Source organism: Mobula hypostoma, chromosome 10 (assembly GCF_963921235.1).
Source record: "Mobula hypostoma chromosome 10, sMobHyp1.1, whole genome shotgun sequence".
NCBI lineage: Eukaryota > Metazoa > Chordata > Chondrichthyes > Myliobatiformes > Myliobatidae > Mobula > Mobula hypostoma.
This window is the reverse complement of record NC_086106.1, coordinates 12,900,201-12,913,981: the sequence shown is the minus strand read 5'-3', so window position 1 is coordinate 12,913,981 and position 13,781 is coordinate 12,900,201. Positions and strand designations below refer to the sequence as shown.

The window sequence follows — 13,781 nt, the reverse complement described above, 5'->3', positions numbered from 1 at the left end:
GCTACCATGGCAACCCCCTGTTCAGCGAGCGTCCAGCCACTTCTACCAGCCCCTCATTCGCTGCTGCCGGAGAAGGTGTCTGCGTTTGGCGGTCCCTCGCTGCCGCCAAGGGAAGGTCCTTGCATTCAAGCGACCTCTCTGTTTCCCTCGATGCTGTCAGCGGATGGGGCCAGAGCAAAGTTTAATCGACACGGATTGTAGATTTGGACTCTAATTCAGTTTTTCTGATGCGTTCTAGTTCTGGTCGCACTTTTTTTGTAACGATTTTTTGGGCCATCTTTGAATTGGGGCGGCCTGCAGGTAATGATCACTGGGCTGAACTGAACCGAAATATGCCTTTTGGGTTTTATATTCTGTGTTTTCACTCGATTTAGTTTTGTTGCCTTTTGTGCTTTTTTTGTGGGCAAGGGAGGGGAGTTCGATGTTTGACAAGATTCTTTTAACAGGTTGGTTCCACAGTTCTTCTTTTGCTTCCTGACTGTCTGTGGAAAGATGAATCTCAGGGTTGTAAACTGCATACGTACTTTGAAAATAAATGTACTTTGAACTTTGATTCTCTCTTTCTCTGAAGACTGTGGACCCAAAGAGTTAACTGCTCCCTTTCTACTGCTTGACCTGCTGAGCTTTAATTGCATTTTCTGTTTTCATCTTATTGCTAACCTTGTCATCCTGGCCATTGAATATGAGTGATAAACGAGGGAAAATCTGCGGATGCTGGAAATCCAAAGTACACACACAAAATGCCAGAGGAACTCAGCAAGCCAGGCAACATACATGGAAAAGAGTAAACAGTCGACGTTTTAGGCCGAGACTCTTCGTCAGGACTGGAAAAGAAAGGTTAGCAGTCAGAGTAAGAAGGTGGGGGGAGGGGAGGAAGAAGAACGAGGTGGTAGCTGATGGGTGAAACCGGGAGGGGGGAGGGATGAAGTAAAGAGCTGGGAGGTTGATCGGTGAAAATGATAAAGGGCTGGAGAAGGGGGAATCTGATGGGAGAGGACAGAAGGCCATGGAAGAAAGGGAAAAGGGGAGGAGCACCAGAGGGAGGTGATGGGCAGATAAGGGGATAAGGTGAGAGAAGGAAATGGAAATGGGGAATGGTGAAGGAGTGGGGGGCAATTACCAGAAGTTCGATAAATCGATGTCACGCCACCAGGTTGGAGGCTACCCAGAGGGAATATAAGGTGTTGCTTCTCCAACCTGAGTGTGGCCTCATCGCAGCAAAGTAGGAGGCCATAAACGGACATGTCAGAATGGGAATGGGAATGGGTGGCCACCAGGAGATCCCGCTTTTTCTGGAGATAGTTGGACATTGGGAGGGGGGGCCAAGGACATGCACTAAAGAGTCTTTTTCCAGCACTAATCGGTACTGTAATGATTAAACAAGGTGCCAGTCTGAAAGCCAGAGACTTCACTGAGAGGCTTGGAATTAAGACTCAGAGATAATGCATTGCATTTTTTTGAGAATACCTTGAATTCATAAGACTCCTCAATAATGACTTCCAACTTGGAATGCTCCCCCAGGATAGGCTTCCCCATCTCCGCAATGCGCCGGGCTTCCTCTTCCTCCGCTGTCAGCTTTTTATTATCTTCATCTGCAATTCAGGGAATAAATAGTCAGACATTTTGCTTAAAACCCATACTTTGCACAAAGGATTCTTTCACTGTAAATCTATTTATGTGAGAAAACACCAACACTTATTACAGATAAGGCATCCACAAATGACTCCCCCGAGGCCACCAGGTTAAAACAATTCAGTGCAGGGAACAAAACGATAGCAGAGTCTCTTTACCGTGAATTACACTGTATGCTCATTTATCAAGCCAAGAAACTGGACGGGAAGGGATTTCTTCATGCTTTCCTTCACCAAAGTGCCAGAAGATGGTTAATATTTTCCCAGCCATTTGTGCACACTGATAAACTGCAACACTGTGCTTCAAAACGAAAATGTTTTAGCAACACGGTTTCTGAGATTTGACTTTTAATTTTTAAAAACTAATAGGAGCACACCATGTGGTAATTAGATTAGATTAGATTATGAGGACACGCAGTCCTCTTTTGTTGTCATTTAGTAATGCATGCATTAAGAAATGATACAATGTTTTTCTGGAATGATATCACAGAAAACACATGACAAACCAAGACTGAAAAACTGACAAAAACCACATAATTATAACATATAGTTACAACAGTGCAAAGCAATACCGTAATTTGATAAGAACAGACCATGGCTCGGTAAAAGTCTCAGAGTCTCTCGAAAGTCCCATCATCTCACGCAGATGGTGAACCTCCAGCGCCACAAACTTGCCGATGCAGCATCCTGGAAGCATCCGACCACAGTCCGACTCCGAGTCCGTCCGGAAACTCGGAGCCTCCGACCAGCCCTCCGACACCAAGCACTGAGCACCATGTCTGCCGAGCACTTCGACCCCGGCCCCGGAAACAGGCGATAGGCAAAGCCGAGGATTTGGGGCCTTCCCCTCCGGAGATTCTCGATCGCACAGTAGCAGCGGCAGCGTAGCGAGCATTTCAGAAGTTTCTCCAGATGTTCCTCCGTGCTTCTCACGGCTGTCTCCATCAAATCCGGATTGTGCACAGCATCCTACTTCACAGATACGATATCATTTGGAACAGCCGCGCGCGCTGCATCGCGCCGCCATCTTCTCCATGCTCCAAATGTAACCACAGTTGAAATTGTTAGGTAAGGTATAGTGCAAAGTCGTAGGTACATGCATATATATTAGGGAGCCTACGACATTTGCACAGTACTGTAGTAATTTTATGTATTGTCCTGTACTGCTGTCAGAATAAAAAACAAATTTCATGACAAATGTGAGTGATGATAAACCTGATTCTGAGATGGGTCTCTATTGTAGACCGAGAGTGGGAAAGGGGCTGGGTGAGGGGAATCATGGTTGGGAAAAGGGGAAGGGAGAGAGGAGGGAGCAGGAAGCACCAGAGACATTCTGTAATGATCAATAAACGAATTGTTTGGAATCAAATGACTTTGCCTTGTGTCTCAGGGCTGGGTGTGTTTGCATCTGCACCAGCCCCTGCTCCTGGCACTCCTTCTCTGCCACGTGTCCCACACATCTCCACGTGTTCTCCATGTTGCCATTCCCAACATCCGTTGCTCCCACCAGATTGCAAGTAATTGGTTTATTTCTGTCTTTTCTTTGTTCATTTCCTTGCCACCAGGATTCTTTTTGCTCTCTGCTGTCTTTCCTTTCCTCGTGTTCTCGTTGTTCTTGTAATGCCACACAATGGGTTTGGCTCAGTCCAGTCCGGGTAAAGCCCTCCACACCATTGAGCACATCGACATGAAACACCGTCGCAGGAAAGCAGCATCCATAATCGGGGACCCCCACCCACCCTTCTCACTATTGTCATCAGGAAGGAGGTACGGAGGCCTCAAGACCCACACCACCGGGTTCAGGACCCTCAACTATCAGGCTCCTGAACCAGAGGGGATAACTTCACTTGCCCCGTCACAGAACTGTTCCCACAACCTATGGACTCACTTTCAAGCACTCTTCAATTCATGTTCTTGATATTTATTTATTATTATTATTTCTTTATTTGTGTACTTGCACCGTGTTGTCTCCTGCACTTTGGTTGAACGCCCTAGTTGGGTGGTCTTTCGTTGACTGCATTTTGTTTATTATTCAATAGATTTATTATGTCCACGGTTCAATTTAAGAGGCTGGTCTGACGTGACGATGTAACTACGTGAAGTTCAGTTACCACGCTCTGGTGCTAGTTTTGGAGTACAATAAATGAGTTGTTGCGGTTTTTCTTAAACATAAACCGCCTCATGTCGTTTTATTTGAGAAAACCTACATTGGTGACCCCAGTGCTCTGGGACGATTCCAGAGTTATGGAACATGTTGGCCAACATAGTCACTACAAAACTGGAGTTTGGGGAGCAAAATACCATTGCTTGGTGTGTACAAGCCCAATCCCGACTACGAGGAGAGGGCTGGAGCCAAGTAGTTGTGTCAAAACCCAGCCAAGCTTCAGTGAGCAGTTAACGGCGAGGAAGGAATACTTGAGGGCACCTTTCACAAGCCCATCCATCACTTATCCAGATGGTTGAGAATAAAGTGTTGCTGCCATTTTGACTAGGTCACGTGACCTGGTTTTAGAGGACAAGACAAAGCTTGACATGTTTCATTTTCTGATATTAATACTGAAGCTCGACTAGATACCACTCAAAGCAAAATCAGCCGTGGTTAATCGTGCAATTTATTGCAAATTGTCACACTAATACACAGACACTTGACTAATAGAAACATAGAAACATAGAAAATAGGTGCAGGAGTAGGCCATTCGGCCCTTCGAGCCTGCACCGCAATTTATTATGATCATGGCTGATCATCCAACTCAGAACCCCGCCCCAGCCTTCCCTCCATACCCCCGATCCCTGTAGCCACAAGGGCCATATCTAACTCCCTCTTAAATATAGCCAATGAACTGGTCTCAACTGTTTCCTGTGGCAGAGAATTCCACAGATTCACCACTCTCTGTGTGAAGAAGTTTTTCCTAATCTCGGTCCTAAAAGGCTTCCCCTTTATCCTCAAACTGTGACCCCTTGTTCTGGACTTCCCCAACATCGGGAACAATCTTCCTGCATCTAGCCTGTCCAATCTCTTTAGGATTTTATACGTTTCAATCAGATCCCCCCTCAATCTTCTAAATTCCAACGAGTACAAGCCCAGTTCATCCAGTCTTTCTTCATATGAAAGTCCTGCCATCCCAGGAATCAATCTGGTGAACCTTCTTTGTACTCCCTCTATGGCAAGGATGTCTTTCCTCAGATTAGGGGACCAAAACTGCACACAATACTCCAGGTGTGGTCTCACCAAGGCCTTGTACAACTGCAGTAGTACCTCCCTGCTCCTGTACTCGAATCCTCTCGCTATAAATGCCAGCATACCATTCGCCTTTTTCACCGCCTGCTGTACCTGCATGCCCACTTTCAATGACTGGTGTATAATGACACCCAGATCTCGTTGCACCTCCCCTTTTCCTAATCGGCCACCATTCAGATAATAATCTGTTTTCCTATTTTTGCCACCAAAGTGGATAACCTCACATTTATCCACATTAAATTGCATCTGCCATGAATTTGCCCACTCACCCAACCTATCCAAGTCACCCTGCATCCTCTTAGCATCCTCCTCACAGCTAACACTGCCGCCCAGCTTCGTGTCATCCGCAAACTTGGAGATGCTGCATTTAATTCCCTCATCCAAGTCATTAATATATATTGTAAACAACTGGGGTCCCAGCACTGAGCCTTGCGGTACCCCACTAGTCATCGCCTGCCATTCTGAAAAGGTCAAATGATTGCCAGAGCATACTTCCATAAAGTTAATTAGTGTATAACTCCATGTGAAATTAATTTCTGTTGAATTATCTCACTTAAACTTCATAGACAAATACATTAGGTCACTTGATCCTCCAGGCGGGCTTCATACTTAATAAGATTATGAGTGCTCTGACTGCATCCTCATAGTCTAACTTTTCACGTCTTTGCATTTTATGCACTCAGTGGCCATTTTATTAGGTACAACTGTACTCCTGCTCGTTAATCTAATCAGTCAATCAAGTGGCAGCAACTCAATGCATAAAAGCATGCAGACATGGTTAAGAGATTCAGTTGTTGTTCAGTCCAGACATCAGAATGGGGAAGAAATGGGGAAGAAAGTGGGAGGGAGGAGAAGATGGTGGCGCGACGCATCGCGCGCGGCCTCTCCGGTGAAATGATATCGTATTTGTTAAACAGGGACCGTGCACAATCCTGATTTGATGGAGACGGACGTGAGAAGCACGGAGGAACATCTGGAGAAACTTCTGAAATGCCCGGTTCGCTGCCGCTGCTACTGTGCGATCGAGAATCTCCAGAGGGGAAGGCCCCAAATCCTCAGTTTGCCTGCAGCTGGCGGCTGGGGCCGGGGTCGAAGCCCTCGACAGAGCTGGTGCTCAGTGCTCGGTGTTGGAAGACTGGTCAGAGGCTCGAAGCTTTCGGACGGACTGAGTGTCGGACTGTGGTCGGGTGCTTCCAGGATGCTGCATCGGCAAGTTTGCGGTGCTGGAAGCTCATGGCAGGGAGAGTTTTCTTCCTTCTACCATCTGCATGAGATGATGGGACTCTCGAGAGACTTTGAGACTTTTTTTTTACCGTGCCCATGGTCTGTTCTTTATCAAATTACAGTATTGCTTTGCACTGCTGTAACTATATGTTATAATTATGTGGTTTTTGTCAGTTTTTCAGTCTTGGTTTGTCTTGTGTTTCTGTGATATCACACTGGAGGAACATTGTATCATTTCTTAATGCATGCATTACTAAATGACAATAAAAAAGGACTGTGTGTCCTCATAATCTAATCTAATTTAAGTGTGATTTAAGTAACTTTTACTGTGGAATGATTGTTGGTGCCAGATGAGGTGGCTTGAGTATTGCAGAAACTTTCAGTCTCATGGAAGTTTTTAATTTTAATTTATTTTTTATTTATTGGGTGATTGAGATGCAGATGAGATGATCAGGCCCTTCTGGCCCTTCAGGCTGTGTCACCCAACAAACCCCTGATTTAATCCTAGCCTAATCATGGGATTGTTTACAATGACCAACTAACCTACCAACTGGCTGGATTGTGGGAGGAAACTGGAGCACCCAGAGGAAACCCAAGTGGTCACGGGGAGAACGTACGATCTCCTTACAGGCAGCGACGGGGATCACACCTCACCATGCGATGTAGAGTTCACAGGGAATGGTGTGAGAAGCGAAAAAAAACACAAAATCAGCGAGCAGCAGTCCTGCGGGCAAAAACATCTTGTTGCAGAGAGAGGTCAGAGGGGCATGGACCAGACTGCTTCAAGCTGACGGTAAAGTGACATTAACTCAAGTAACCAGGCATTGCAAAAGCGGTGTGCAGAAGAGCATCTTTGAATGCACAACACATCGAACCTTAAAGTGGACAGGTACAGCAGCAGAAGACCACGAGAATGCACTCACTGGCCACTTTTTCAGCTACAGGAGGTACCTAGTGAAAGGGTCACTGAGTATAGATCTAACTACTACTGCTTTTAAGATATTCAAAGACACGGCTTTCACTGATCTTTTAGCACGCTCGTTCTTAAAGGTCACAAACCTTTGAAAGGTGACAAAATTGACTCATTTTCCTTATTTATTGAACAGTGATCCCTGGTTCTAGATTCTTCCAGGAAAAAAGAAAGAATCTTTCCCCCAACCTACAGTCTCTTGAATCCCCTCAGGATCTCCTGTGTTTCAGTCAGGTTTCCGCTAGTTCACATGTCAACACTCACAACACGCTGGAGGAACTCAGCAGGTCGGGCAGCATCCGTGGAAACGATGAGTCGACGTTTCAGGCCGGAACCCTTCGTCAGGACTGAAGAGGGAGGGGGCAGAGGCCCTATAAAGAAAGTGGGGGGAGGGTGGGAAGGAGAAGGCTGGTAGGTTCCAGAAAAACCGGTAAGGGGAAAGATAAAGGGGTGGGGAAGGGGAAGCAGGGAGGTGATAGGCAGGAAAGGTGAAGAAGGAATAGGGGAAAACACAATGGGTAGTAGAAGGAGGCAGAACCATGAGGGAGGTAGTAGGCAGCTGGGGGAGGGGGCAGAGTGACAAAGGGATAGGGGAAGGGAGGGGGAGGGAATTACCAGAAGCTGGAGAGTTCTATGTTCATACCAAGGGGCTGGAGCACAGGCCTGCACTCCTGCAATGATTCTAAGACTCTGTAGCAGAGATGCTGACTTCCACCAAGACAGAGCTTCACAGATACCAGCCATGGAGATACAACAAGATAAAGCGTTAACAACATTTATTGAAACCTATTGAATATTTAGGTTCATGAGAATGAACCCTGAAATGACAGGGTTAATGCATGAGCAGCATTTTTTTGGCTCTGGTCCTGTATTTGCTGGAGTTTAGAAGAATAAGAGGGGATCTCATTGAAACCTATCAATTATTGAAAGACCCAGATTGGATGTGGAGAGGATGTTTCCTACAGTGAGGGAGTCTAGGATCAGAGGGCATAGCCTCAAAATAGGAACATGTCCCTTTAGAACAGAGATGAGGAGGAACATCGTTAGGCGGAGCATTGTGAATCTGTGGAATTCACTGCCGCAGACGGCTGTGGAACCCAAGCTAATGGGTATGTTTCAAGTGGTGATTGATAGGTTCTTGATTAGCAAGAGCGTCAAAACCTCCTGTAAAAGGCAGGAGAATGGGGTTGAGAGGGATAATAAATCAGCTATGGTGTAAGGGCGGAGGAGACTTGATGGACCAAATAGTCTAACTCTGCTCCTCTGTCTTACAGTCTCACGCCATGCTCTCTTTTCACCACTGCCATCAGAAAGGAGTTACAGGAGCCTTAGGTCCCACACCTGTTGCAAGGACGTGGCGGTGGTACGAACCCCAGTGCTGAACACAGGTGCGGAGGCCGAGTCAGGAGGCGTTATGGTCGTAGCGAGTGTGGAATTGGTGTCCAGAGAGTCGTTAGCCGAAGACTTGGTTTTAGTGGAGAATTCAGGAACAATGCTAGCCTTAGAACTGATAGTCCTAAGAACCATGGAACGAGGCTACTCATACAAGAGTCGACCAATGAACTGGCAGCTCCTTGTTGTGGTCACAGGGTCTTTATCCTGCAGTTCCTGATGGGAAGCCGGTGTGTGTAGTTAGTGGAACCTGGGAATGATTGGAATTTAAGTGAGGTGATTGAGGTCCAATTCCTGAGGTAAATGGCATGGTGGGGGATTGCCAGAGGGGACCATGACAACACCACCGGGTTCAGCAACAGTTATTACCCTTCAACCATCAGGCTCCTGAACCAGCGTGGATAACTTCACTCACCTCAACACTGAACTGATTCCACAACCTATGGATTCACTTTCAAAGACTCTATAACTCATGTGCTTAGTATTATTTATTTATTATTATTGGTTTTTTTTTGTATTTGTACGATTTTCCTTCTTTTTCACTTTGGTTGTTTGTTGGTGTGTGCGTAGTTTCTCATTGACTCTATTTGTATTGCATTTTTTCCACTGCAAATGCCTGCAGCAAAATGAATCTCATGGCAGTTTATGGTGACAACATGGCTGATAAATTTACTTTGAACTTTGAGTTTACTTTGCAAAAAAAGAATCTAAAGTCTCACCCTAGAGGCCATATCTAGAGAACAGCTCATAAAAACTCTGGGGCATCATCTCCAGTCACCACACAATGTCCTTGCCATTTTGACCCGCCTTCACATCGATCAGTAGGTAGGCATGAGCACGGTATTGTTGGCAGAACTGCCGAGGAGTTGTGGGCCCTCACACATGTGAATATCACCATGGGAACCATTCCTGCCCTTGCTGAGCAAGTTCTGCTGGGCTCTGAAATATTGAGGTGAAGTTCAAAGGCACAGAACAGCACTAGCGGGTGCCTCATGTTGTACCCGAACTGAATTCCAGTACAGGTTTATGAACAAGAATTGGAGGCAGTGAACACAGTCACCTATTTAAAAAGGAATAAAATGATTGGGTGGTGGGACGGAGGTACTTTCCTCCACCAGCCTGCAGGTCACCCTTGGGCAAGGTGTATCACTTGCTTAGCCCCCTGAACAGGGTCACGCAAACCCATGGGAGCAGGTGGTGGATGGTCATATGAGCAGCTGGTGCAGATCACAAATCCTGATTATCCGACACTGACACCAGGCAGACAATCTCTGAAGAGTATTGATAATGGCTGGGGTCACCCATCTTGTAAAAGCACTGCCCAGTAGAAGGCAGTGACAAACCACTTCTGCAGGAAAATTTGCCAAAAACAATCATTGTTATGGAAAGACCATGATTGCCTACGTCACTTGACATGGCGTACAATGAATGAATGAAAGAATATTGTGATTTGTTTACTAAAAAGAAAGCATAAATCTATTGTAAATTTTAATATGGGCAGCAAAGACACTATGACATTATGTTACATTGCAATAGAGCCATTCATACTTCTTTCAGGACTTCTATTTTATGTTTAAGGGAGTTATTGTGGCATGAATCAAGATGGTAAGCTGACACAGACAGTGTGCAGACATTATGAAGTCATTCAGGCTGAGCACAGCCCTTGAAAGCCTAAATCTCCTTTGTTCAGCCTTTCTGGTCAAGCTTGGGAACCAAGATCGCCACGTATACAAGATAAAGATGCAAATGAAGGATTCTAGGGTGACACTTATTCTGGGACCCTGGAAGCCAGAGAACATAACCAGCTCCCACAACAGGAACTTGGTCACCACTAATCAAAGTCACATTGACCGAGAGTGCAAGGGAAGCAGCACTCTGTCCTAGTGTTTAGGTGGAGGTTGCGGCAGGGCAAGGGTTAAGACAATGTCCAGGCAAGGATAGTTTACTGATGGTGTGCAGTCAGCCCAGGCAAGCGAAGCCTTTGAGGAGCCCAGCTTCCCTTAGCACAACCCAGGGAGCGGAGCCATTTGACATACCAAGGCAAGGCGAGAGAGCAAGTTGTAAATCTGGGGGTGGAAGGAGCAAAGGATGTTGGGAATGTTGGGAATGGCGAGGGAAGAGCGCATTGGGAGGGGTGTGGGACAGGTGCAGAGAAGGAGAGCAAGGGGCAGGAGGTGCAGACACACCCAGCCCTGAGACATCAGGCAAGATTTGATTCCAAACAATTGGTTTATTGATCACTATGGAATGTCTCCCTGGTGCTCCCCACTCCCTCACCTCTCCCTTCCCCTTTTCCCAACAATGATTCCTCTTTCAGTCCAAAATAGAGACCTATATCAGAATCAGCCTTATCATCACTCACATATGTCATGAAATTTGATGTTTTTTAACAGCAGCAATACAGTGCAATGCATAAAATTACTACAGTACTTTGCAAAAGTCTGAGGCACCCTAGCTGACGTTTGCTATATGTAATTATTCAGTGGGTTGTCTAGTAGTTGCGGTTACCTTTGTATTTTTTCTAGAAACTTCTTACTTTCAGTGGTGGGTGTTTCATTACTTGAATAGAGGCTGTCTTGTTGGTTAAGTGTTATCTATAGAAATTCTATATATATGTGCGTTTGACTTTTGAATAGCGCTGTACTTCTGGCAATGATCCACAGTGCGTTTCAGTTCTGGAATGGCACAATTGTTTTCAGAGAGTAAATTTACTAAAATTATTCTCAGAGTAGGTTAGATGCGTTGTGTGGCTAAACTCACGAAGCTGGCTTTGTTCTCCTTGGCTCTGAGGTTGTGAGAAGGTCTGAGAGAAGTATTTAAAATCATGAGAACAGACAGTTGATAGAAACCGCTTCCATTGGCTGAAGGGCCAAAATCAGGTGCAACAGAACGAAAGTGTTTGAAAATGTACTGGAAATATCCCCCCTTCCAAATGAGCAAGGCGTGAACTGTATTTTTGTAGAACTAATTTTAATCTACCTGAAAATCAAAAGCAACAAAACAAACGAGCTATTGGTTTTATACCCTGTGAGATGAGGAAAGGCATTATTATTCAGCAAATGGCTTCCTTTAGCCTGTAATCATTCTGATACGCTGTAATAGAATAATCAAATTGTACAGCATAGAAACAAGCCCGCCTGGTTCAAATCATTCATGCCAACCGTGACTATCTATGCTATTCTCTTTTCGTCTATATTAGGCCGATATCCCTTCGTGGCTTTCATATCTACATCCTTGTCCAAATGTCTTGTAAGTGTTATAACTGTATCTGCTTCTATACTTGTCTGGAAGGCTGTTTCAGATAACACCAGCCACAGTATGAAAAGCCTAACCCTCATATCTCCAATATTCAGCAGAGGGCAGTCAGTAAATCTCGTGAGCCAGACCTTCCTGGTACTCACTGGAGCAGATAGTGAAAATTAATGAAGGTTTCCTACTGACAATCTTGTTATATTTAAGACCTTTCACAACACGCTGAGTTAATGGGATCTCCTTCCCTGTGAAAAACTCATGGGGGTTAGCAAGATGTGCAGTTTGCATATTAGACCATTAGACCATAGGATATAGGAGCAGATTAAGGCAATTCGGCCCATCGAGTTTGCTTCGCCATATCATCATGGCTGATCTATTTTTCCTCTCAGCCCCAGTCTCCTGCCTTCTTCCTGTATCCATTCATGCCCTGACCAATCAAGAATCTATCAACCTTTGCCTTCAATATACCCAATGACTTGGCCTCCACACAATCACCTGTGGCAAAGAACTCCATAGATTCACCACTCTCTGGCTAAAGAAATTCCTCCTCATCTCCATTCTAAAAGGACGCCTGTCTATTCTAAGGCTGTGACCTCTGGTCTTAGACTCCCACACTACAGGAAATATCCTCTCCATATTCACTCAATCGTGGATAGGTTTCGATTAGATCACCACTCATTCTTCTGAATTCCAGTGAGTACAGGCCCAGAGACATGAACCACTCTTCATATGACAATCCTGGAATCATATTTGGGAACCCGCTTTGAACTGTCTCCAATGTCAGAACATCCTTTTGTAAGATAAGGGGCCCAAAACTGCTCACAATATTCCAAGTGAGGCCTCACCAGTGCTTTATAAAGTCTCCACTTTGCATCTTTACTTATATATTCTAGACCTCTTGAAATGAATGCTAACATTACATTTGCCTTCCTTGCAACAGACTCAATCTGCTTATAAACCTTTAGGGAATCCTGCACGGGTGCTCCCAAATCCCTTTGCACCTCAGATTTTTGAATTTTCTCTCCATTTAGAAAATAGTCAACCCTTTCATTTCTTCTACCAAAGTGCATGACCATACACTTCCCGACACCACATTCCATCCGCCGCTTCTTTGCCCATTCTCCTAATCTGTCTAAGTCCTTCTGTGGCCTCTCTATTTCCTCAAAACTATCTGCCCCTCCACCTATCTTTGTATTGTCTGCAAACTTTGCGTCAAAGCCATCAATTCCCCATTATATTGACATATGATGTAAAATTTGCCATCAATTGACATATAATGTAAAAAGAAGCAGCCCCAACACTGACCCCTTGTCACCAACTAGTTACTGACAGCCAACAGAAAAAGCTCCCTTTATTCCCACTCTTTGCCTCCTGCCACTCAGCCAATACTTTACCATGTTAGTATCTTAGATTAGATTAGATTAGATTATGAGGACACGCAGTCCTCTTTTATTGTCATTTAGTAATGCATGTATTAAGAAATGATACAATGTTTTTCCAGAATGATATCACAGAAACACGTGACAAACCGACTTAAAAACTAACAAAAACCACATAATTATAACATATACTTACAACAGTGCAAGGCAATACCGTGATTTGATAAGAACAGACCATGGCATGGTAAAAGTCTCAAAGTCTCTCGAAAACTTGCCAATGTAGCATACTGGAAGCATCCGAACACAATCCAACTCCGAGTCTGTCCGAAAATTCCGACACCGAGCACCATCTCTGCCGAGCGCTTTGGCCCCGGCCCCAGCAACAGGCAATAGGCAAAGCCAAGGATTTGGGGCCTTCCCCTCTGGAGATTCTGGATCGCACTGTAGCAGCGGCAGCGAAGCGGGCATTTCAGAAGTTACTCCAGGTGTTCCTCCGTGCTTCTCACGGCTGTCTCCATCAAATCCGGATTGTGCACGGCCCCTAGTTACACATACGATATCATTCGGAACGGCCGCGTGTGCTGCGTCGCGCCGCCATCTTCTCCTCCCTCCCTCCTTTCCAGTAATACCATGGGCTCTTAACTTATTAAGCAGCCTCATATGTTCTGGAATGCTCAACACTTAAATGCCAGTGA

At 45.3% G+C, this 13,781-nt stretch overlaps 1 protein-coding gene across 2 annotated transcripts in view; it reads right to left on the bottom strand.

Annotated features, from left to right (window-relative positions):
• The window catches only part of LOC134352661 (sodium/calcium exchanger 3-like), a 656,469-nt gene that overhangs the window by 44,405 nt on the left and 598,283 nt on the right, over positions 1-13,781 (bottom strand). For both annotated transcript variants that reach the window (XM_063060006.1, XM_063060005.1), the window contains exon 5: positions 1,468-1,592. In XM_063060006.1, coding sequence (XP_062916076.1) covers positions 1,468-1,592 — 125 coding nt within the window. The remainder of the gene's footprint in view (positions 1-1,467; positions 1,593-13,781) is intronic.